The sequence below is a fragment of the Candoia aspera genome, chromosome 2 (genome assembly GCF_035149785.1).
Source record: "Candoia aspera isolate rCanAsp1 chromosome 2, rCanAsp1.hap2, whole genome shotgun sequence".
NCBI lineage: Eukaryota > Metazoa > Chordata > Lepidosauria > Squamata > Boidae > Candoia > Candoia aspera.
This window is the reverse complement of record NC_086154.1, coordinates 143,051,013-143,077,217: the sequence shown is the minus strand read 5'-3', so window position 1 is coordinate 143,077,217 and position 26,205 is coordinate 143,051,013. Positions and strand designations below refer to the sequence as shown.

The 26,205-nt window shown below is 42.5% G+C and overlaps 1 protein-coding gene across 1 annotated transcript in view; it reads right to left on the bottom strand.

The window, feature by feature from the left end:
• The window catches only part of NCKAP1L (NCK associated protein 1 like), a 79,483-nt gene that overhangs the window by 8,373 nt on the left and 44,905 nt on the right, over nt 1–26,205 (bottom strand). The window contains exons 25-29 of the mRNA XM_063293957.1: nt 24,785–24,867; nt 24,500–24,580; nt 11,979–12,072; nt 8,615–8,731; nt 6,756–6,865 (exon numbers count right to left, since the gene is read on the bottom strand). Of these exons, the coding sequence (XP_063150027.1) occupies nt 6,756–6,865; nt 8,615–8,731; nt 11,979–12,072; nt 24,500–24,580; nt 24,785–24,867 (485 nt within the window). The remainder of the gene's footprint in view (nt 1–6,755; nt 6,866–8,614; nt 8,732–11,978; nt 12,073–24,499; nt 24,581–24,784; nt 24,868–26,205) is intronic.

Here is a 26,205-nt window from a genome sequence, read left to right as displayed (position 1 = left end):
TAAAAGATGAGCTTGACATGATTTAGGAACAAAGGAAAAAAAATCTCCCCCCACCCCATAACCCCTACAAAAAAAACTTAGAAAATCCTGGTATGCAGGATTGCTATGGACAGAACCATTTTCTTTCACCAGCTGCAGTGAGAGAAAATCCTGGCCCTGTCCAGATGTGTCTCATGGCCCCAATTCACTCTATATTCCAACCCACTCACCTGTCTTTTGTTGTTAGGAAACAGCTCAAGAGAGCCCCTAGAATAAAATAAGTTGAACTCCTGAGTTCTAAATGGACCTGAACTCCTCTTGTTTTCCTCCAATGCAGCTCCAGCATAAGTTCTTCTCACCCAACAGTTCATTCGTTAAAACTGGCCGGCTGCTTTGTTGTTCAGCTACAGAATGACTGGGAACATGGGTTGAGCCATCAGGTATTTTCTGAATGGATGGTTATTAGAGGCAGACTGAGGATCGTGTGACTGGGCAAAAAAATAGTATGTCCTAAAAGGTTGGTTCTCATTTATCTTGCCATTCTTTAATTTGTATTAAAGGACAGAAGAAAGCGAGAAGGACTGCCCAGCAACATGCAAACAAGAGGCCAAGATGCTGTCAAACTATTCTTCCAAAGAGCTCTGTGTTTGTTTTGAAACCCAGGACCCCAATCCGGGCTACTAAAATATATCTTTGTTAGACTCACTTTACTGATTTTATTAGAGGTTCTCTGTAAGTAAGGGTTGGCTTCCCTTATTTCAAATGGACTCCCTCTTATATTTGAGAGAGTTGACTATATCAAAAGAGTTCCTTTTGGGAGATGGGCAGCTTTATAAATGTGTTTAATAAATACATAAATACATAAATTGAAAAGGGCATTTCCCATTAAAGCCTTCCTCACATGTAAGACTGCAAGATGTACCAGTAATCCTTATGATTGCAAGATTTAGTTAAGTTCCAGAATGACACTTCATTTTTTTCCTAGAGATATTCTGAAAGGTATCTCCTTTCCCCACTTTTATCTAAGCCAGTGTTTCCCAACCTTGGCAACTTTAAGATGCGTGGACCTCAACTCCCAGAATTCCCCCAGTCAGCATGCTGGCTGGGTGAATTCTGGGAGTTGGTCCATGCATCTTAAAGTTGCCACGGTTGAGAAACACTAATTTATACTATAGCACTCCATAAACATATTGCCACCCCATATTGCCTTCATCTCATCCCCTGCCCACGAGCCATCCTTAATTAAAAATAGTATTTGCCCCTTTTTTTCCTGGCACCAAGGCAGTAAAATCCTTTAGACTTTGTGCCCATTACTTTAGAGAGAAGGCAGGTGACTAGCAGTGACTGGGCCCAGAGAAAAGAAACGCAGGCTAGGGTTAGCAACGCGGGCCGACAATTTCATGCCCATATAATTTTTTGCCAACTAAAGACTGGACAGAAAGCATTTCTGATCCTAGGATGTGTCAAGAGAGTCAGTCTGCCTAGTAGCAGCCTAGTTTCATTTTTTTTCCCTGCTGGGAAGTCTTCAGAAGGAAGGGTCTACCAACGGGATAAAATCAATTCTTGCTATGCGTCTTTAACAGCACCCCCAGCCCCAACCTTTAAGTGCAGCCTCCTTCAGCCAAAAGATTGCCTACCCCACTGTTCTTTTCATCCTTCAAACTGAGCTCAACTCAGGCAACAACGTGGAAGTTGACTGCCATTTCCTTCTTGCAGGAACGTTTTTCAACTTCCCAGTCGAGCTTATAGCCCTGGCAATCTGTTATCCATAAACTAACCAAACTCAACCCTGCTTAACCTTCAAGTTCAGACAAGCTCAGCCAGGGGGTGCCACCTGCTCTTAGTGTCTGCCCCACTAAGTAGACCTGACCAAGAAATCAGGAAGGCTAAAACTATTTTGACTGATACTGGCTATAACAGAATCTTGCAAGTCTGATTGTGCTGTACCTCCTCCTCCTCCTCCTCCTCATACTCATACTCCAGTGACTCAGGGATGTGCCTGCCTGAGCTACTTCCAAAAGTTGCTCTGGACTTAAAAATGCTTCAGCCCCTTTTGCCTAGGCAACAGTTTCTGCATATCTCTGTCAAGGTCACCTTCCTTACTCTCTACCTTAAGCCAGTGAGCTAAATGGGCTTTTACCAAGTAGGCTGATGTAGAAACAAGTCCTGCCAAACCCTTTTCTCCAACCTGCTGAATTTCTGTTCTGGCCAGTGGGGAAGGTACTTGCTAGCACTGAAACTGAGCTGACCAGGCAAGGAGGAATGGAGCATCTGTTCTTCCTCTGTCAGTCATTTCGCTTGCTTGCATTCTGGGCTGCTTATGGCCACCAGGAGAGTTGCTAGATACAAGGCTACATTTCCCCACCAGTTCGGAAATCAGCAAACACCTCAGCATTCGAAGGTCAAGGCATGTGCCTTTTTTTCCTTTTTAATTAACTTAAGAGGTTCAATGCATGCACATTTTTCACAGGTATGATTAAAATAATGAAAATCATTTTTCTTTAAACAAAGAATTTTTAAAAAACACTGTAAATGCTGCAGAAAAAAACTTCAGAACCCTCATAAAAAGCCACCTTTCCTTTTGTGTGATATGTAAATTTAATCAGTTAAAAGCTAATGCATCCCTAATTGGTTGTGGGGGCAACCTCTTCAGGGGTTCATCTCTTCTCATACTCTGAAACAATTCAAAAAGCATAGCATCCCATCAGGGGGTGTTTTAAGGGATTCACAACAGAGACTCAACTGGTGAAGAATTTTCCTCTACTGCGCTCTTCCTGTTAAATTCCAGTCTGCTAGGGGGAAAGGGTAGCAACCTTTACCTGCAAGGTGCCAGCTCAGGGACTGCATAATAAACCTGACTGCCCACAACTGCCTTCTTCATTTCCACAACCCCCTCTCACCTGGCAGGATGGTAGAGTGGAACCGCAAACTGCCTTGGTATCTAATCAACAGATAAATCATGCTGATTCCCAGAGGCCAGAAATGAAGCGATCATGCTGAGTGGCACCTCTATCTATCACTAACAGCCAGTGGGATTACCTTTTTTCACGTTTGTGTGGGACGATACACTTGTGCAAGACGTGAGCCACCTGAAATATTAGCATGGAGAAATGTCTTTGGCCAAGGAGGATTTATAAGACCTTGGAACCTGTCCCTGATGGAGTGGATAAGGGGGAGCAGACAGTCATGTCCAGTTTGCAAATGTGTGTCATCTGGCAACTGGAAAACCTCAAGAAGGTCGTTTGGTCAGACCTTCCAATTCTTTGCTTTCTTTTACCAAGCAGCAGCCCAAATCTCCAGCCTGCAAGAGGCAAAGTTTTTGAGCATGATCTGCATGAATTCTTCCTTTCAGAGGTCAGAAGGAAGCACAAATTTAAAGTAAGTTTCTTACCAGAAGGACATACGAGTTTAGGGAAGACCAAAAGGGCATGGCCAGCTGTTAACAGGAGATAATGGGCACTAGAAAGGCCAAAAAACCCCTTGAGGCAATATTTTTATGGCAGCAACTGAAAATTTACAAAATAGTTGCACATTTTTGTGGCAGGACAGTAGAGAAGGAGCAAGTGAGACGTCCACTTAAAGGAGAACTGGGTTCTAAAGATAGTAGTAGAATTGTTAGTAGTGTTAGTAATAGAAGTAGCATAGTGATAGAATAGATAGAGTAGTAATAGTGATAGACATATAGGTTAGTTGAAAAGAATTGTATTAATTGGTCACCTAGGTAAGAAAAAAACACTTTTATACTGTAACTAGTGGTTTTCTAAGTAAAAAAACCACCCTCGAGGTAAAAGGGGTGAACAAAAGGTGTTTGTGTGCAGTGTCTCATTTGGGAGCGTCTTGGTGATACCCTTGAGTATCAAACGAACCTGTGACAATGTTCAAGTGTTCAAGAACTCTTTATCAGGCAAGATGATCCAAAACCAGAAAAATGGGAAGAGGGTAGAAGTCAAATTGTGTTTAATGTTCCCAGTGTAGATTTTGCATCAATCACATTTCCCCCCTTCTTTTTTCCCTGGATTTTTAATCACCTTGATTAATGAAGAAAACATGGAAACTTGAAAGCCTGTACATGTACACCATTGGGTAAATCTTCAGGTGGAGAATAAAGGTGTGCATTTTGGATTTTTGTTTTCCTCCTGGCTAGCATGTCTACTACTGTTTTTCACATATTGCACTAAGCCACAGCTTATTGAACAAGCCACAATAACTGGATACATCATATACAGCAAAAGTCATTCTAGGACATATATACAGTTTTAAATACTAGTCCCTTTTTTAAAAAAAGCTGATCAAGATAATCAACAATGTATTTTTCCCCTGCACATAAGAATCAGATGTATATGCAGCTTTTGTAGCAGTGAAGACATTTTATAAAATACAGTCATGACGATCAGCCTTAAATCTGACCAAATACATTTGTCTCCATCTTTCTGCAGCAAATTATAGAGACTTTCTCAGTAAACAAATTATTCTCACTAGCAGTAAAAAAGAAAAAGAAACAAACCACCAATTTTCTGTAGAATAACCAAAAGTGGATGCAAGGAGAGAACAGAGGGAGAAATTCAGGCATTGCCTTTTAATAAAAAATGCACCAATAATCTCACTTGTGTGAGAGAGGGGAATGGCATGATTATTTTAATATTGCCCACACCACAAATGCAGTACCTTTAGCTATACGTTACTATATATTTGCTAGAACATTTGGCGCTCTCCTTCCTAGAAGAATTTTTAAAAATCAGACAAGCATGAAAGTGCTCTAATCTTTTCAGAACGTGATATGCAAGAGTGTGTTTTTAAGGATTAATAACAATGAAAATATTTTGCTATCCATCAGACATTTTTCAATCTGATTTTTAAATCAAGCCCCACGTCAGCCGTCTCAGGTAAACCAGACAGGAAATATGACCAGATGAGCTACTTTATTGTTAGACTCCATTAACAGAATCTTGCAAGTCTGAAAATACAAATCTCCCACTGTCCATATTTACCGCCTAACCAGTTAGGGCAGGCCCTTTCTAAGTTTCTTTCTCTCCCCGTTACTCAGTTGTGGGCTCCTCCCCCTTTTATCAAATCATTCCCTAGGCAGCATCTCTTTCCTAGTCATTCTCACATTTCATTACACCCCAGCAAAAGCACTGTAGGTTGATGGCTATAATCCTGAACATACTTCCTGGGGCAAAAGCCTTGCTGGATATGGTAAGATGCATGTCTGAGTAAACACAGTAGGACTGGGCAGTAAGTGCAGAATCATGAAGCTGGAAATGGCCATCACACCAGTATTTGTCAGAGAGATTCTAGTGGAGCCTGCACTTGGCAGGGGGTTGGTTAGATAACCCCTAAGGCAGTGTTTCTGGCTGGGGAATTCTGGGAGTTGAAGTCCACACATCTTAAAGTGGCTAAGGTTGAGAAACACTGCTCTAAGGTCATGATCAACTCTGGATTTGGGCTGAGTCCAACTCCTTGCTCCATATGGGAATCCAAACTGTGGTACCTATGACAGATGGTGGTTCAGCCTCTGTTTCAACACATCCAGTGAAGGAGAGCTTGCTTCTACTCTGGGAAATTGATTCCCCTGTCAAGCTGCTCTGATGATTAAGAAATGGTTTCTCAAAACATTGGCTGGACCTAAAGCAGAAGACTGTATCTCTGTGATTCCCTAGCTTTTAGATAGATAGATAGATAGATAGATAGATAGATAGATAGATAGATAGATAGATAGATAGATAGATAGATAGAATTTTTTATTAAAGATTTTTTAAAAGAATAAAAACAATACAAATTTTGAAAGAAGAAAGTAAGGAAAGTAAATACGTGAGAAAAAAAAGTGCAAAGAAAGTAATAAGAAAGAGAAAGGAAGAAAAGAAAAGAGTTATAAAGAAGTGGCTTCCGATCTTCTCAATAGCAGTTACAAGTACACTGATGTACCTTCTCTCTCTAAGGTTGCAACCTAATTTCCTTTGCTGTGATCCCCTAGTTCTCAGGCTGAATTTCTACACATCTTAAAGAATCCCTGGCTACAAGGGATCTGTAGCTGGGATTGGCATTCATCTAGAAAAGGAAAGGGGAACCTGTGGCCCTTTGGGTACTGCTCCGTTTTGCTGAAGTATCCTTAGCCCTTGTCCATGCTGGCCGGGGTTGTTTGAAACATGAACTTTCTGTGCTTCACCTGCATGATAATTATGGTTCCTGCAGCAGTCCTATAATGCAATCTGTTGTTGTTGTTCTTGTCATCATCACTGTCATCATCCCATGTTGCAAATGAGGATGCTCAGGCCTCCTAAAGCTCCAATCAACTGAATGAGGCTTAACTGAGCAGATATACCCAAGACTGTCCCCTAACTGCCAGAAGTCCAAGGCAGAAGGGCAAGTTGAACCCATAAGCTCTCAGATCATAATCTCCTTTTAGGCATAATGTTCACTCTACAATCTGCAGCTCTCTTCCCAAAGGGAATTTCCACTCTCCTTTCATTCATAATATTTTACAGAAAGACAGAAAGCTGCCTTATTGGAACAGACCGTGAGTCCAATAGCAAAGGCAATGACTGGGAGCAGCTCCTCAGGCTTTAGGATTGAAACTTTTCCAACCTTACGGGAGATGCTGGGGACTGAACTGGGACCTTTTGCTTCACCACGGAGCGACGGCCCTCCTAATGCTTATCAGCACGGTTGCACTGCTCTGGAGAAAAGGGAGGGAGGGAGGGAGGAAGGGGGCTTGGGGAGCCCTGAAAGCCAGTGGAGGAATCACACATGTAGGGGAGATCAAGAGTTTCACTCACAATCAGGAATTCCTTGAGATGGCTCTCAACGTTTTTGTTGTAGATGGTGAAGAGGGCAGCTGACACCTGGATGATGGCTTTGGCAAGGCAGTGGATATTGTTGTTATAACCTGCAGCAGAGAAAAGGTTCAGAGTTGGGTTCAAAGAGTGGTGCACAGCATAGATTTTTCAGGTTGGAATGAGAGCCAATCACCTTAAAGCCACCAGCTTGAATAATGACCCCAAATTGCTATTCTTCAGATTGACTTTGGGCTGTTTGTGAAGGTTGAGGTTGATTTAAGGATGGAAAGCATTTTTCCTCCCACTCCTTCTGAATTTTTTAAAATGCTGCCAAAATGCACCCATTTTGTGGCTGAAGTTTGGTACTGCAATGTTGGGGCACTGGGAGACTACTTGCAGCCCATGGGTTACCTTCTTCTGTGTCAAGCCACAGCCCTGAGTTCTAGAAGCTCTTTTCATTTGTTTTGAGAGGGATGTTCCTAGACTGCAGGTCACTCAGAAATAATTCTTGGTACCTTTGCAAAATTAAAACCATATTCCGCTGTGTCATCTGGACTTTAAAGTTTGAGGGGGCACCTATACAGTGGGGCTATTGGTAGGCTCCCAACAATGCAAGGATGTTACCCAATTTCCCTTTCTCCATACCGCAGTAACAAGCCTGGTCTTTGGCTGCTTTGGCTAAAGAAAGGGAGTGGCCAAAGTCAACTGCTGAAAATACACACTTAACCCTTAAGGCAATATCTGAGAACTTCAACAATTGCTTGAACCAATGTGACCTGATTCAAAGCCATTCAATGAACTTCCATGGCTAAATGGATATTTGCAGAGCCAGTGAGGGTTAAGTTAGGACTACTGTTTGATCTTGGCCTCAGACTCAAATCCCAAATTTAGACACTTGTTCTTCTCCTTTACTTAGAAATGTTCATATTATAGGTCACCATTATAAAAATTCTATTATGGAAGGGGGCATCAAATGCTGGAAGTGGCCCAGGCCTCCCTCTGACCATCACTGCCTAGTACTGATTCTCAGTGCAAGCCTTTTTGGCTGCAGCCAGCAATACCATTACAGTAGTGCTAAGCTTACTCCTTGATCCTGGTGATCCCAGGCAGCTATAAACAAGGCTGTGCCTATGGCTAAGCTCCGCCTCCTCATTTGCATGGCCGTTATCATGTTAGAATAGAGATGGAGACAGTGAACTGCCCCAAGGACTGGATCCATTCCCTCTCATGCTATCTACAGACAGAAGGACTGCCAGGGAAGGGGGAGGAAAATCTGACTTCATCCACCTTCTGATCACTACTTCCTCCAAACAAAGGCTTGGTTCAACCAGAAGAGGAAGAATTAGAACTTCAGGTGCTCTCAAATGGCAAGATCTACAAGCATTATCTCTGTTTTAGCCACTCCCCATAGGTGAACCATATCCTACTTGCATCTATGGTGAAGGAGGAAGGGAACAAAGCAGACTGAGGAGAAATGCAGCTGCAGGAGCAGCTCCCACTTGTATTCTGCAGCCTTGTCTCAGAGCCCTGACGATACTTAACCATTATGTGGTCCTCAATCTAGGTTCAGTCATCACACTGGACTGTTTTAAGTAAGCTTAAGGCTTCTACAACTTGACTGCCATAATCCAGGCAACCAGCAGATGGCCACAAAAAGGTGCTCCCTGGATGTTTGCATCTTAGACATGGTAGCTGTAGGGAAGCTAACCCAAGGCAAGATACAGATTATGATTAAAGTGCTGCAACTTGAGCCAAAATAAAGTACAAGTGAGCATGTCATACAAACCAGATAAGACAGCAAACAAGTATATTAGCACATATTTTGAGAGGATGCTTCATGCGGGTACTATGTCTCTTACCATCTATCTCAGTGACGTAAACAGAGGAAGGATCAGAGACCAGGAGGGGCAGAGACACAGCTATGAAGACTAGAAGCAAGCAGGCTGTCTTGTAGTCCTCCTCGGGGGACGAGCTGTCTATCAGGGAGACAAAAAGGATGATGTACACCAAGAGATTTCAGAAATAAGTCTGATTTACAGTGACGGTTCCTTTTCCAGCTCAGCTGCTCAGAAGGCTTGCCCCCCAAAAAGGAGGAAAAAAGCAAGAAGGGGATACATACGACACACACACAGAGAGACACACACACTGTATATATATGGATGGTGGCTCTGACAGGCCAATAAATTAAATGACGGATGGAGCTGGCTAGCTGAATAGAACTGACATCGCTCAGCTCCGCTTTGATCAACACATGTGCATCATAAAGAAAGAAAGAAAGAAAAAGAGAGAAGACACTGTTAGAATAATGTGGGTGGTGGGATGGAGGACACAAGAGAAAAAGAAACCAGAGTTGTACACATCTCATTATTGTTCCTTAGACTGATTGAGAGGCAGGCCAATGCACCTGTCTGGTGCAGATTATATATTTGTGAGTATATATGTGCAAGAGGAGAGAGAAAACTAACTTCATTCCGTTCGTAATATAATAAAATGAATATCAGCCTTGCCCTCTTCAGGCCTCATTACTCCTTGATGGGCCACCAGATTATACAAAGAGATGCCAGGAAGCCTCAGGGAAAAAGAGGCTGGGTTCACAGGCCCTGCCAAACTTTAATGTGGGTTGTTTGCTTTTTGAGACAATGTGCAAGCCCACTCGCTGTAAATTGAAAACCTTGAGTTTTGTTTTATTGCCTGCTCAACAAACCATAGTTTAACCCAAGCACGGCATGGTGCAATAAATGGGGGGGGGGGCGGGATTTCTTACACAGTTGGCTTGGGAATGTAATCATTGTGGCAGGAAGAGATGAGTTGTTTGACCAAATGGTGCTACATAACTATGGTTTCTCAAGCCAGTGGGAAGAGGATGGGAGCAAGCTTGCAGGGAGTCACCCCAGGCAAAAGCCAGACGCATAGCAAACTACAACAAAGTCACACAGTTTCAGCTTGAAGCTAGCATTGCAGAGGCTGGGGAAATAACAGCTTGCTTAGTTAGTACTGGGAAGCCTCTCAACTGAGAGTGGGACCCTTACAAATAGGGATCCGCAAGCATTAGGAAAAAGGAAAATGTTCAAGACAGTTAGGATTGCAAGGAAGATGGCAGTCCCGAACTATCACAATCCACAGTTCTGCATATCAGTTTAAAACAGAGATGATCCTCCTATAATTCTTTACTTCCTCATGCAGAGAAGAAATGCATAAGCAAGTGCAGCGTCAGATGTTGCCCTTAGTTAAACCCTTTCCAAAATCCATATTAGGGATTATCCTAATACAAAATATCCTTATTTTGTGAAAAAAAAGTCACAAAATTGCATGCGAGCTTTCAAATTGTTCTCCAGAACTTGTCACTGGGGAAAATGGTAAACAAAAGAAAGGGAGTGGGAAAAAGGAAAAATGACTGATGCTTAAGCCATGGAGCCTGCATTTAATCACAGTCTTTAGATGGACTGGAGAGAAGCCTGCAGACCTTCAAACTAGGTTCAGTCAGGTATCAAGGCAGTTTGGGACTGCACTGAGGGCTCTCCCAAAAGCTGGAGGGAAGTGAAGAAAACACAGATGTGTGCATCATAAAGAAAGAAAGAAAAAGAAGACACTGCTAGAATAAGGTGGGTGGTGGGATGGAGGACACAAGACAGTAGGTCTTCATTTCTGAAAATCTAAACCAAGAACATTATAGAACAGCAATTAGGAAAATTTTTCATCAGGACCTCAAAATGATGGACTGAACAAGGCTATTGCAGGAAGAGTCCCCTTTTTGGGAGAGATGGGCGGTGAGAGAAATCTGAAAAATAAATAAATAAATAAAAGCTGGCTTAGCTGAGGTTAAGAGGGGCATGATCCCTGTCTTTCTGGCTACTGATAGAATAAACCAAAGGAGGACTATAGTTTGCTTAGGTACTTTCATGATATGAGCAGCAGCATTTTTGTGAAGGAAGCAAGATTTATGGGCACACCTCTGGAGAACAAGAAGCTGATGGGTCTCTGCTCCTCTTCTGATTGCTACCAGCTAGGCTGTTGCACTCATAAGTTCTGCTATTTTGATTTTTGTTAAACAGGTAGTCCTCGACTTATGATCATTTGTTTAGCGACTGTTCAAAGATACGATGGTGCTGAAAAAAGTGACTTGTGACCAGTCCTTGCACTTACGGCTGTCGCAGCATCCCTGTGGTCACATGATCAAAACTCAGGCGCTTGGCAACCGGCATGTATTTACAACTGCTGTAGCATCCCAGGGTCATGTGATAACTATTTGCAACCTTCCCAGCCAGCTTCTGACAAGCAAAGTCAATGGGGGAAGCCAGATTCACTTAATGACATGATTCACTTAACGACCACAGCATAAAAGGTTGTAAAATTGGACATGACTCACTTAATGACTGCCTCACTTAGTGATAGAAGTTCCAGCCCCAATTGTGGTTGTAAGTTGAGGACTACCTGTAAGCAAAATAGCAGATCATAGGTTTTCCTCTTTGTAGAGACCCAAGATGTGTGTTCATCTCTGACCTATGCTGCAGCAAAGAAGGCTGAAGAAAAGGTAGCTGGACATAGAGTTAATCAGCTGATAAAAGAAAAGGATGCACCACCAGTAAGACTGCATTTACTTCTAATAGAATCTAGCGTCTTGAATTACTCAAGGCCTGCATGTGACAACTCTACTCTGATCCCATCTGCCCAGCCTATCTAGGCTTTGAAGATAAGATTCTTTGGGGAGAGATGGGCTGTGATAAAAATTTGAAAACTAACTAAATAAATAAATAAGGTAAGAGGAGAAAATACAGTGAATTAAAAAAAATCACTCCTAATGTCTCTGATACTTGTATCTATTAAATGCATCTCTAGATACAAGACTGCATATATCTCACCCACAGAGATGTCCAGAGCCCATAAATACTGTCTATTACACGAACTAAAGCTTGCCCCTGCTGACTGAGAAAGGCACAGGAAAAAATGGAGGAAAGCTGCATTTTCTTGGCTAGAATCTGGGAGTGGGCCTTTTCAGCACAAACAAACCAGCAATGGCATCCAAGCAGTGACAGCTCCTGGAGACAAGAGATGAAATATTATTGCTGAGATGATGCCTAGCTTGGAGAGATTCCCTAAAAGAGGAGCCTTCCCAGTGCTAGGAAAGATACAGTATTTGGAATCTTGCCTGGATGATACAGGAAGACATGCTGCAGTCCTACACTTTTATCTTAATGGGGCAAGCCAGATACATGTTATCCTTACCTTTCTTCAGGGTGGAAAGAGCAGACACCAGGGCTGGGTCGATGTCACAGGGGACCCCTGCAGCTGTGGCTAGTTCAAAGATGCTCAAGGTCACCTAAAGGGAAGGCAGAATCAGATCTTATGAGAGGGACAGAACTGCTGCTGGATCTTGTTCCTTCGTTTCTCTTTCTTATGATGTTCTCTATCAACATTGTGGGCCTGGTCTACAACACACTCAAGGAAACAGCATGGTGGAGTTCCGGACTGTATTACTTCTGACTGCAGATGAGGCATACCTTTTTCAGTGTTCCTAGAAAGAAAACAACATAAGCTCTTTATAATTAAAAAAACAAAACAAAAAACTGAGTCACCAGGTAGATTCACCTTCCACCACTGGTCTTCACAAAAAGAATGTGTGGATTCACACGTCTTATAAAGTCAAAATATGGTTTGTTGGTTTGGCGTGAACCCAAACCAGAGTAAAATCGAATCTGATTTAAGGAAATGTGTGATCCTTAGTATCTTACTTAAAAGAAATAAAAAATGAGACCCAGAAAATGAGAACCTCTCGTATTCTCTCAGAACTTTGCCATTTCATTTCCACCTCATGCTGTTTAAACTTCATAATTATAAGTATACACATGTGTAAAGCCTATATTTGACACTCTGAGATTTTCCACACCTTATAGCACTGGCTGTAGCAGACATAAAGAGACTCATGGTGTAATGACACATCACAAATATAGTGGCATCACTACACTTCAATAGGCATCACTAGAAAGAGAAGACAAGTGACAGAAGAAGCTACGATCTGGCTTTTTGTCACTAAGAACTCACCTCTCCTCACTCTTAAGTTGAAAATGAAGTATTAGATAATTCAACATTGTTTTGGCCATAGTTAATCTAGACAGCACACAAGACAGGTTGCCTGCACTGCTCCAACCTTATTAGTCTTTTGTCTCAGTAAGTTTGCAGATTCAGGGACAAAACCAATGAAGCAAGCAGGAGGCAAAGCCAGAGGTGATGTCATGAGTACTGATGGCGAGCAGGAGGGGGCCTCTATCCAGGGTGGAAAACGCATGCGTAGTACTGAGGAATTAAGCAGCCATTCGAAGAGACACAGATCAGGCCTGCCTTAGCTTTTGGGGTTTATATGTCTGGGTTTTTCCCACGCTTATTCAGTTTGTTAGGATTCTGTTTATGTAGCAGTAATAAACACTAGAGAACTACTCCTCGTCTCAGTGTGATACTCACTGTTAGGACAGATATTCAGAGTAATTGTCAGCCTTTCAAGGTAGATCACACTAGAAATCAATTGTCATGTAGATCAGCACTATTTTTATTGTAAAGCTATAGTAACAGAGTCTTGCTAGTCTGAATGTGTGCCCCCACCCCCGCCCTTTATCTTCATGTGAACTAGGGAGGTTCGCATCTGAGGCATTTATTCAGGTTACATTCCTGCCCCGGACTCAGTCCTCTTTTGTCTGACCATTGTCTTTGTCCTCCTGTCCCTCAAGGCCATTCCCCCTGCCCTCTACAGGAATCAAGTATGTGTGGCCTTCTAACTTTGCTAAGAATCAGTCCTCTAAGCAGTACCAACAACCCATGGGGCAAAACTGCAGACTTCAAGACCTACTGTGGGGCTGGGGCTGAGCAGCAGGTCTTGTAAACTCAAAGCTTGGGAGGACAACTATCCACAATTCATGACCAGCAATCCTGTTCCTCAGTGGGACATCAAATCAATCATTAGGCTGGGTCTTTAAAATGCATGAAGCACTTCTTCCACCATAAACTATCCAAAGCAATCCACTCACTCTGCAATAAAATACTAGCATAATATCTGCAAAACCATTTTACACCGTGCTTTACAAGAAAATATTATCTAAATCAAACAGGCAATCCATGACCCTGTCATCCTGGTTCAAAATCTAATAGATGTGATTCAAACAACCAGGCTTGTGCAAAGTAAAGCTGGGGCCAAATCTCTGATAAGGGACTCAGAGTCTCTGTGCAACTGAGTGAGTTATAAAAGCTAAAGTTATAGTGAGTTATAAAGTCGCTTGTGGCGTGTTGACCTTCGCTTTGAAGAATATGCCAATGCAGTACTAGAAGAAACGGTGGCAGCTGAAATCCAGCTGTTAGCACAAGTGCCACCACTAAGGGCAATAATTATAGAAAGAAGAAGCAACAGTGGAAAGAAGCCAAGTGTGATATTGACCTACGGAGGACCATAAACATAGAGGGACTTGGATTAAGGTACTGTATGAAGAAAAATGCAATAGAAGCAGATGTATCAGCACTTTCTTACACACACACACACACACACACACTCACTCCTGCCAGGCTTTTCCCCCCATCACACTTTCCTGGATCAGGGCCTTCATGACACTTCCTTGCATTGCCATTTATTGGCAGCAGAAATGAAGGCAGTTGATACAGGAGTCAGTGGAAGAGATTCTCAAATCACAGGAGACCCCATGTGCAAGAGATAGAACAGTGTCTTTTCCTTTTGCTACACTCTATGAAGCCCCAGAAACAAGCTTTTATTTATTTAAACATCACCGTTCCTCCTTTCCATCCTCACCTTCTAACCTATTTCTATCATAAATCCCCAATGACGCTCCCTTTCAGCCACAATACAATTTTTAAGTTCTCTGGCCATGAAGATCCAGAATATTGTGCTGTTCTATTTAACATGCTCTATCAGGTTTGCACTAAATGGTGAATAGGATTAGCAGGAGAAGAAGGAAGAGCGGCAACAATTTAAACTTTTGATTTAAATGAATTTAAGGAAATTCTCAATCTTGGAAAAAAGCAAAGGTGGCATCCTATTATATATTTATTACCCTGAAGTTCCTCTTTGCATGATACAATAGTCCACACTAAGCATGTAACACAATAGGATACCCATCACACACCCCAGCTCTCTAAGCAACGAGGACTTCGGAGTGACCCAGGATGTGGTTTCTTTGGGATGAAGTCCTGAAGGTTGACAGCATATGGAAAAGATGCAGTTTATAGTTTGAACTTCAATGTAGATTTATTACATTAATTCTCCAAAAGATATGCCTATCACTACTCAGTGCCTTGTGCGGTAGACATCTTGTCAAAGTAAAGCAAATCATGTGTTTGCACTCTCCCACTGCCCACGTTGCGTCCCTACTGCCCAAATACAAGACCGAGTGGGAAGAGGAGGCAAAGTACATGTAGCTAATTCAGGATCAGTGATAACAGAAACAATTTCCCCCATTAGATTTGCCCAGGCAAGATCTTGCTCCTATAGGATGCCATTTCAGTTCCCTGCATCCCCACCTTACCTAAGCTTAGTCTGTCCACAACTACAGCCAAATGCAATTTCTTTTCTTTGAGGAGGAAGAAACACATGAATTGGTCATTCATGCATAAAGGCCGCCTGCCTGCCTGCCTGCCTCGTGGCAAGACCACTTTGCACTCCTGCTTCCCTATCACATAAATAGGGCCACTGACTCTCTAAATGTATAAACTGGAACTATATTTTCAGTTACTTCCAAGACAGAGGAGAGAGCCAGCGGGGAGAAGAGAAATTAAGTGGATGTGAAAGTCTTCTGCAGATTTCATGTAAAGCTGACAAAGGCAGCTGGGGGCTAGAGAAAGTATTAAAACATTTATAGTTGTTTAAAGCAGAGCAGGCCAGCTCCGGCCACCTCGTGCCCACTCTATCAAGCACCCCTGTGAAACACCCAAGCTGATTTAACTGGAGAGGCTGGTGAATGACAGAGCATCCGCCCCTTCATTTCGGCAGCCTGTGCCAATTCAACACCCTTGCAGCAAACACAGGGACTTATTTTTCCAGTTCTTAATTCCTGGCTGTTGGTTCATATTCTGGCTTCTACAGCTAATACAAGATCAGATAACTTTGTAGACTGGAAGGGATGCTTGTGCCAAGAATCCGGAGCAAGTTAAAATGAGATCCCCTTCCATCTTCTTGGAAGCAAATGAAAGACTATCCTGCAGCTGCAGGGCTCAAAAACATACAGCCCACTGTGCTTCTCACCACTGTGTGTCCTGAAATAAATAAAAGCACTGTGAAATTAGAGACATTCACGTGTCTTATCAAGCCATAATTTGTTGAATGAATCATAAACAAATACAGATGAGCGAAGTAATTGTCACTTGCTTGGAAAACTTTTGGCTATTTTCCTTTTCTCCCTATTCTTACCATGATGCACCCCTGGGTTGTTAGAGGCCTGGATGGAAAACAAACCAGGGATAAGCTTGAAAGCTGCGAACAGTGTGCCCTGCTTCTACATGACACTAAGCTGCAATTATAATTACAATCAACAAATCACAGTTTCAAATATTGCTTTTGTGCTGCAAAATTTAATCTTGTTTATTTACTGATTCTGTTTGCATATTGTGCTAAGACAAAAATAAGGAAACCTTTGTATTATGTGTAAATTGCAAGAACTCTCTTCTTCTCCCTGGGAATTTCAAATCAGACCATTTCGAATGTTGGCTCCCCAAATGCTTAGTTTCCAATTATCCACATTTACATAATCACAGCCCCCCAAACATAACAAACATAATCAATATAACATAATCAAACCCACACAATTCAACTGCTACAATCTCTTCTGGAGCAAAAGAATTGTCTTCTATCTCTAAGTCATTCCTTGGCCATGAACCAGCAAAAGCAGCCAGTCAGAGGGCATGACCCAAGGCCTTTCTCCACTGCTCAGCTGAAATGCCCACTGCCTATTCTTGAGTCAGCAGCAAACTATACTGGGCTGACATTTGCTGCTCCCTATATTCTAATGCTCCAGTGCCTGTTTCAAGCCACTGCGGTCACCTGACTTCCTTCCAAGATAATGGGTAACAACGGCTAATGGACTTTCATACCTTGATGCTGCCTTTGGTCAGTGTCAGAAGAAATGTGGTGGAATTCGGTGCTACCGCTGATTCCCAGGAAGGACGGAATGCATTCCGAGCTGATAAGAGGGCTCGCAGTCTAGAGAGTCTTGGCAGGGGGTCAAAGAGAGTCAGGGTAGCCCCGCCCTAGACTCTCCTAGGTTATTTACCCATGGGTTAGTTAGCATAGCTTTAGTCTGGCAAGGTTCTGTCTATACAATGAGGACAACAAAGAACTAGAGTTGGAATACACTGACTCGGCATCGTTTCTTGGTCTGGTCCCAACAGGAAGAGAGGAAACGCTTTCAGCACCATCAGGGAAGAATCAAGCCTGTCTCACTCATGGACTGTGCATGAGAAGAAGGCAACTTCATGGGAACGTGGCAGAAAAAAAGAGGCGGCCATGTCTGTGCTGTGCTTAGGTGCAGGTGGAGAAAGGCCCACATGGCCTAATTCAAGTAGAGTATCTGCCTCACTTCAAATCATGATATGCATTGTGAAAATGGAAATGCATAGAATGTGACAAGCTCAGATTCAAGTTGAATTGACTGGGGAAACATGTCAAGCCAGCCTTTGATGAGGTTTCCCCCCCCCCCCAGTTATTAATTTTGCTCCTAATTCAGTCAGGGACCTTCCCCCCCCCCACTCCATCACTGCCACCACTGTCCCTACTGCTTCTTCAGCCTCAGGCACCCTTGGAGAGTCTCCCAAAAACACTGTGATTCAGTGGTGGCAGCATATGCGACAGCGCCACACAGTGGCACCACTTCATGACAAAGGATCAACCAAGACATGCTAACGGAGAGATGCACGAATGGTTTTTAAGAGCACCGTGGGACTCGGCCTTTTTTTCATTAGTGCAGAAGTTGCAGCTCTGCTGTCATTGCTCTTTCTCTATAATAATAATAATAATAAAAAAAGGCAACAGGGAGGGGAACAGGGAGGAAAATGAGGGAAGATCAGATGGAGCTTACTCTTCAAAGGGGAAAGAAGCTTACCATGGAAGCTTTAACCCATCTCCTTGGAGAGAAGCGAGAGAAGAAACCTGGAGAAGAGGTGATGTTTCTAAGCAATTGAAAGAGAGGATGGTAGCAGCAGAGCTGCGGGAAAGCTGAGTGGAGTGACATAACAACAGCATTAAGACTTTCCAGCTGGATGGGGCTGGGCACCAGCAATCAGCTAAGCAGATTACTCAGGACTGCAAGACCAGCCAGTCAAGAGCTTTCCTGGAACCTTCAGCCAATGTTGCAATGCCACTGTGGAAGCTGGAGGCAAAAATATCTCAGTAACTTCCTCATTCTTACAATAAAGCCATTTAATGGCTGCCAGGTAATAATTTTTCAGTTGAAGCAGCTGCAGAAGTCAGCATATATAGACATGTAGAAGTCAGCAGTCAGCAAAGTGCAAAACACACAACAGAAATCTCAGATTAGATTAGATTAGATCAGATCAGATCAGATCAGATCAGATCAGATCAGATCAGATCAGATCAGATCAGATCGGACTAGACTAGATAGACTGGACTGGACTAAAAATTCAAGTCCATACAGTAGTCGTACATACAGAGAAAGAAAGAGGGAAAGAAGATTCCTGCAGGTCAGAGGTTACACAGGAGTTGGTTTGTTCTTTAGCAGGAATCCTCATATTAAAAGCACATCCCTTCAATCTGATCTTGGCACAGTTTAGAACATGAAGTGATTGGGAGGGGAAGAGGGACACTCTGTAATTCATTAGACCAGGGTTTCTCAAGAGGTCCCTAGGGGTTCCCTGGGAGATTATGATTTATTTAAAAATTATTTCAAATTTGGGCAACTGCACATTAAAGAGGTAAGTTTCATTCTTTATGTTCCATTTAAGAACACTGTTAATGCATATATACAGGCCTACACAGCATAATAACTTTGCAACTTCTGGCCTGTATTTCAGCCTGAATGTGCAGGGGTTCCCCCAGGCCTGAAAAATATTTCATGGGTTCCTCCAGGGTCAAACAGTTGAGAAAGGCTGCATTAGACAATGGTGATCCATCTTTTGGAGTGCTTGGAAACCATTACATGAAAAGCTATTTCCTAATTTTCAAAAGATTGTCCAACCCAACTTTATCTGGAGTTTCACACTACCATTGCTTATATTAGGAGCAGGAAGAAGTTCTCTTGGGAAAGCCAAGAAACTGATGCTCTTCACAGCTAAACCACACTCTTATATTATTTCAAAATCCATAGCTAAGAGGGGCACTGACCCCAGTACCACCCCTTTCAGAGGAGAGATGTGGGTGGCCGAACCAGAGCTAAGCTTGCATCTGCTTCACGTCTGGATCACAATATTCAGAAAGCAAAAAGGTTTTGAGAGAAAGGCCTTACGCAAGGCCAGATCAAGTTGGGCAGGTGGGGTGAGAGTTAGTTCTTACGTTGTGGTAAAAAGCTACAAGCAAATCTGACCACCACAGAAACAAAGAACAGATCGAAACAAGTTAACCTGCTCAGAAGAGGGTGCCAGGTAGCCCATTATGTAGGGCAAGAAGGAAAACAAAATGCAAGGTGGTTTGAAACTTGTTTTTATAAGTAGGGTTAGTTCCTGAATCACTACCGTCACTGACATTCTTTTGGTTATGACTTCCTAACTTTGTTAAATAAATATTACTTATTCCAAGTTCTTGGGATTTCTAGTGACATGATTTAAAGGGGATCCAGTCATGCTTGAGAGGGTGAAGCCTGGCAGGTGAGCCAAATGTTCCCCATCCATAACAAAGTCTTCTTCCCTCTGGCCCCTCTGAAACAGGAAAGGGCACTCCAAAGCACTTTTTATAGCACCATAGAGCTTTCCCTGACTGCAGAATTATTTCTTTGGGGGGCGAGGGAGATGGGAAACACAGAAACACATTAACCTCTTGAAACAGGCGTAGCATTTTTCTTAGAACAAGCCACTCCAGGCAGGCAGGCAGGCTTTTAAGTGTCAGGCACACACAAATATGAACTGTAGCAGCGTCCTCATATTTCCACCATGCATTTTCACCACCATTTCCATCCACCCCTGTGTGGGCATACCCCCCCAACACAATCTTAAGAAGGTATCTAAATATCCACTGAAACTTTAGCAAAGTAGCAATTAGGTTTCTACCTGTGTCATAAATTAATTCATAAACTGAACAGCACTGAAAAACCCCCATTTTGGGATTATGGTGAGAATGAAAATCAAAGCAGCAATGCTTAAAAATAAATAAATTAGATTAAGAACAGAATGCTAATAATCTTAGTTAATCACTGTAAATGTCAGAATGCTATACTGGGGGCGTGTACATGTAACTCATGAGAGGTTGGTGTAGTGGTTAAGGCACCAGGCTAGAAACCCGGAGACTGTGAGTTCTAGTCCTGCCTTGGGCACAAAGCCAGCTGGGTGACCTTGGGCCAGTCAATTTCTCTCAGCCTTAGGAAGGAGGCAAGGGCAAACCACTTCTGAGAAAGCTTGCCAAGAAAACTGCAGGGATGTGCCCAGGCAGTCTCTGAGAATCAGACACAAATGAACAGATTAAAAAACATGTATCTCATAGATAGTATAGCTCATTTAATTTATACAACACTATTCCATTTATCAAAATATGGGCTGAGAATTTTTATTATCTTGACAGAGAATTGAGAAGGGGTGCAGGTTTGGCAGAGGACACTTTTAGTGCTAAGAAGAACAACTGCAGAGAGCACCATGTTCCCAGGAAGCACAAAGGCAAGTAAACAAAGGACAGGAGACAGGGCTGGGCAATTTTTTGGTGACCAAGAGCACCCTAACACCCACCCACCAATTTTTTTAAGCATGGTCCAGGTCACAAAGGTCCTGGAGCTACACATGTATACACAGAAGGAGCTGGTTTTGTGAGTTGTTTTATTTATTTATTTATTTGTATCTGCCATAGACCTATTTTAAGGGCTTGTAGATGATACCACTTTGATGGCTGAAAGCGAAGAGGAACTGAGGAGCCTTATGATGAAGGTGAAAGAAGAAAGTGCAAAAGCTGGTTTGCAGCTAAACCTCAAAAAAACCAAGATTATGGCAACCAGCTTGATTGATAACTGGCAAATAGAGGGAGAAAATGTAGAAGCAGTGAAAGACTTTGTATTCCTAGGTGCAAAGATTACTGCAGATGCTGACTGCAGTCAGGAAATCAGAAGACACTTAATCCTTGGGAGAAGAGCAATGACAAATCTCGATAAAATAGTTAAGAGCAGAGACATCACACTGACAACAAAGGTCCACATAGTTAAAGCAATGGTGTTCCCTGTAGAAACATATGGCTGTGAGAGCTGGACCATAAGGAAGGCTGAGAGAAGGAAGATCGATGCTTTTGAACGGTGGTGTTGGAGGAAAATTCTGAGAGTGCCTTGGACTGCAAGAAGATCAAACCAGTCCATCCTCCAGGAAATAAAGCCAGACTGCTCACTTGAGGGAATGATATTAAAGGCAAAACTGAAATACTTTGGCCACATAATGAGAAGACAGGACACCCTGGAGAAGATGCTGATGCTAGGGAGAGTGGAAGGCAAAAGGAAGAGGGGCTGACCAAGGGCAAGGTGGATGGATGACATTCTAGAGGTGACGGACTCATCCCTGGGGGAGCTGGGGGTGTTGACCGACAGGAAGCTCTGGCGTGGGCTGGTCCATGAAGTCACAAAGAGTCGGAAGCGACTAAACGAATAAACAACAACAACAAGTACAGTTTTTATTTCCATCCCACTACTAAATGGCAGGGACCTATGCTGTCCGTATTCATCAGTCACAGTCAGAAAAGACTCTGGGGAATCACATAAGGGGGATTCCAAATGCACATGTGGTTGATATTCAACTTTGCCTGCATCAGATTTCTGTACCTATAAATAAACGTATTGCTTGTTAGGGGCCATAGATGCAAAGACATTTAGCAGAAGGACTCTGCAACTCTCTATGTTACATAGCTCCTGTTGTGTAGAACAGGGTTTCTCAACCAGGGTTCCACAAGAGGTCACTAGGGATTCCCTGGGAGATCGTGACTTATTTAAAAGGTTATTTCAAATCTGGACAACTTCACATTAAAGAGGTAAGTTTCTTTATTTTTAGTTTAAGAACATTGTTAATGCATATACAGTATATAGGCCTACCCACGAAATGAATATAATAATTTTGTAGCTTCTGGCCTATTTTGAGCCTTAATGTGCAGGGGTTCCCCAAGGCCTGAAAAGTATTTCAAGCGTTCCTCCAGGGTCAAAAGGTTGAGCAAGGCTGGTGTAGAACAATATTTTCAGGGTTCCCATCACCTCTTTCCCCTCTCGGCTTGGTTTTCTCTTTCTCTTCTGACTCTCACCTCTGCACTTCAGGTCCTTATCTGACCCACTCTCTCTACATCCTGGAGGATAGCACACTAGAGGCTCTTAGCTAGAGGCAGACTTAGAGGCAGACTTAAAATAGCTTAGGCGTCCTATTATTTCCAAAATAAAGCTTGTCTATTTTTGTTTCACGCAAGCATTAGGCTCCAGAATACTTTCTTACAGAAATTGTATTCCTAACTTTAGTGTTTCTCTCATCATACTCTCTTTTCACTGCATAAAACTATCTGGTACTCCATTCAGATAGTGTTGAGGCTACAAGTGGCCCGCCCCTTCATCTGCATCAGCTTTCATGATCTGGTTGAATACTGTCGTGCAGGGAACACACTTTGGAGAAGACTGACTTAGAACCCTTCCTCTTCCCAGGGAATTCTGAAAGTCCCAACTCATCTGAAAAGCTGATTCATCTACTGCTTTACAAGCTGCAAAAGCTGAGTGGATGTATAGAGAAGGTGGAAGAAGCGGCAAACCAAGTAACAAGAAACAGAGGAGCACAAATGGAAAGGGCAAAATTGAGATCTAAATTTGCTTCTGTGGCATCTCCAGTTAAAACAGATCAAGCCACAGGCTCCCTAGAGGCCCTGGAGAACTTCTGCCAAACTCTACAAATAATGGAAAGGCACAGTTAGTAGCACAGCAGCTCATGCAGTTCACCTCAGTCAGGAATGAGGATTAAGGGATTAAGCAAGAGATATAATAATGTTTTGATGTAGCTCCTTCTGCAGTAGAGATTTTGGGCTCAGCAGTAGCACTGTCAGCAAAGCATGAAGGCAATGCTCATGCAAGAACGTTGCTCAACAAGTGCATCAGCTCTGGGTATGGAAGGTTCAAGGTTCAATCCCTGGCATTTCCAGTTAAAACAAATCAGGTTGCAAATATTGCTAAAGTTCTTGGAGAGCTGCTGTCAATCAGAATAAAATACTAGAATTAAAAAGAGTCTGCTTATGTTCCACTTATAGCCTACAATTGCTAGAAAGATTCTCAAAGCAAAATCAAACAGAAGGAATGGAGCTGGCTGCCCCGACCACATACCAGAGACAGTTTGCTCAACTGTGCCTCCTATGTGTATGTGCCTGAGATAGAATATGCATCAGCACATCACCTGCCAAGATAGAGTGGTGTTCCAGAGATGCTAAAAAGTGCAACAGCACAGCCATAACATCAACCAAGACTGAGCTGAAGAAAGTCATGATGTGTTTAAAAGATAGCAAAGAGAGTTACTGAAAGAGATGCCTCATTAACACAGCAGCATGGAGAGAAAAAAGGAAATGGGGCAGAGACATAGAGAGGTGGGCCTTAAAGGTCAAAGTAGCGTGTGCCCTGCTCTTCCATCTCTCTCACTATTTGATGCAATTATTGCCGTGATGCAAGCATGCAGAGAATATAGATTTGAGACACTGACACAATATAGTTCCTAAATTTGGCACTTTCAGAACTACTGAAATCCATTACCCTGTGACAGGGATGGCTAATCTGTGGCCCACACATAGCCAACCAGCACCTCAAGTTTTTGCTGTCAGAATTTGACTGCAAAAAGAAAGTTGAATTTCAGGAATGTGATTTTTCTTTTCAGTATTAATAGCGAGAATGTTACTCTTGAATAACTCCAACCTCCCTCTCCCCATCTCAGAATGCCTTTTGGGAGCCAATTTCAATTGTATCTTACTGTAGGATACCTTAAGGTTAGGCATGGTAGCATTCCAGGAAACTCCAACTTTAAAATCCCTCATACTCTGAAATTGGCTGTGATTCTTTTTCTCAGTGATTGGGGAACAAGAAGAGAAAATGGGCTAAACTCCACTCTTTCTCTGACTTCATGAGATGGCTTCCTGTGTCCCTCTGGGAGGCTGAGAGTCTGAATTATAGCCCCTAACCCCTCCAGCGATGTCCATCCCTAATCTAAACTAAAAGAGGATTCACCAGGCTCTTTCGTAAGATATGTATTGAACTAATGCTAAAGATACTAGCATTCTTTGTAACACTTTTAAGCATTTGTAAAGGTAAAATTAGTATTTAAGCTTCATCTGCAGATTCTATGCAATAGCCTGACACGCTGGATATGAAGTCCCTCTTCAGGTTACTGTATATGTGAGCATGATATACACATTCCAGGGTGACTAGTAAAAGGCACTTGCACAATAAATTCTCTTCTACACCCCCACAGTTTTCTCTGCATACTGATAAACCAAGGACAATAGTGCTCAAAGAGTCAATATCACTGTCAATATAGCATTCAGAAAGGGCAGAGAATGGACCCACCTAGCCACTTCCTTCATTCAAGGAGAGAGAGAGAGGCGTTGACAATTTTACCTTTATGTCCATCTCAGGATTGAAAAATTCTTTCAGATACTCAATGGGTCCCATCAGGAAAGGGCAGTGATTGGTGAAAACCTGTCCAAGTTAGAATTCAAGAGGTGATGCAACAAATAAAAAGTATCTACCCTTTTTGCTTGCTAGGTCCTATGTTAATTGCCTTCCCTATAAATTTTGCCATCACTCCTAAGCTGCTCTGTCAAAAACCACCAAAAAACAAAGCAAGGAATAGACCTCTAGTTGTGGCTGTGCATACACAAGTACCAGGGTGCCAGCACTTACTTCTTGAAGTCCCTCCTGTGCCATTGATCGGAACCACAGAATCTCCCCAATGATTGTCATCCTCTTTAGAACGTTCTCTATACCTGGACAGAATATGTTGTGATTAGACCCAATTTTCCAGGAGCCACAAGAACTTTAGCTGAGCTTTTCCCAAGCTGGTGTCCAGTCATGGAGAATAACTCCCATAATCACTATCACCCAGCTTGGTCCTAGGACACACTGGTTTTGGATGATAGTTATTCCATGAATTCCTTTAGAAGGCATCCAATTGGGACAAACTATCCCAGGTCAACAGAAGTTGTTGAGTTACTTCTGTGAAAACCAAGATAGTCTAACCAGTCTTAGACTGAGAGCACAATACAGTTGCAATATTTTGAACCAGTATAGCAGGAACTTTTTCTGGCAGGCTTCTAACAATTTCAGATATATCTAGAATCTGAAACCCCTTTTGCAGAAAATTCTGCACAGAAGTTTGGCAGTATAATATTCCATTCCAATTCCTCCCCATCCCCCCCCCCACCCCCAAATCGATTCTCTAGTCTCAGGGTGTATCCAGGCAGCTGGCCTAATGTGTCTTAATGCATGACAAAACTATGCCAGCATAATTTGCTCTGTCCCCATAGACAATCTCCATTCTGCTTTACTAAAGAGTCTGGTAAATTGTGTTATACTGCAGGACAAGTCAAGAAGCACTGACTGGTGAATTTCCTGCTGGATATCCAATCTCTCTCCTTAATATGGGCTATGAGGAGGAAGTGCCTTTTGACAGATGCAGTGGTGAGGTTAGCCATCTGCCAGATCCAGACTAAGATTTTGGACTAGGAGGAGGAAAATCCAGTTTCAAGTCCACATTCAGCCATAAAAACTCCCTAGATGACTTGAAGGTGGTCATAATCTCTTATCTCATGTTATGTCACAGAGCTGTTGTGAGGAAAAGTGGTGGCAGGAATATTATGCTCATTATCTTGAGCTCTCAGAGGAAAGCTGGGTCAAACCTAAGGAATTTATTATCTCTAAAATATTAGAATTATCAAAATAGTGAGAAATGAGACATAATACCATCCATTCTAAGATTTTGGTCAGAAATAGTACATGTAAAAGTCAGTAATAAAGCCCATTGTCAAAAAAGATTTGACTTCTTTAGTTGTAGTTTCTCTCTGTTTCCATTTAAAAACCAAGAAACAAATAGATCCTTCTCAATTCAGTATGAGTCTCACCGATGACTGCTCAATAGCTGAGGCAGAGAATGGAAGAACAAGGCTCTACAGCAGTGCTTCTCAAAAGTTTTCCTTCCTTACACCAAACCACTTATCAGAACGTCCTTTCTATCCAAAGTAGGTAAAAACTTTAAGTCAAACTGAAACGTCCCTGTTGTGATTGGGTAATGGGTTTGTGTGTCATTACCCAAAGAAAAAACACTT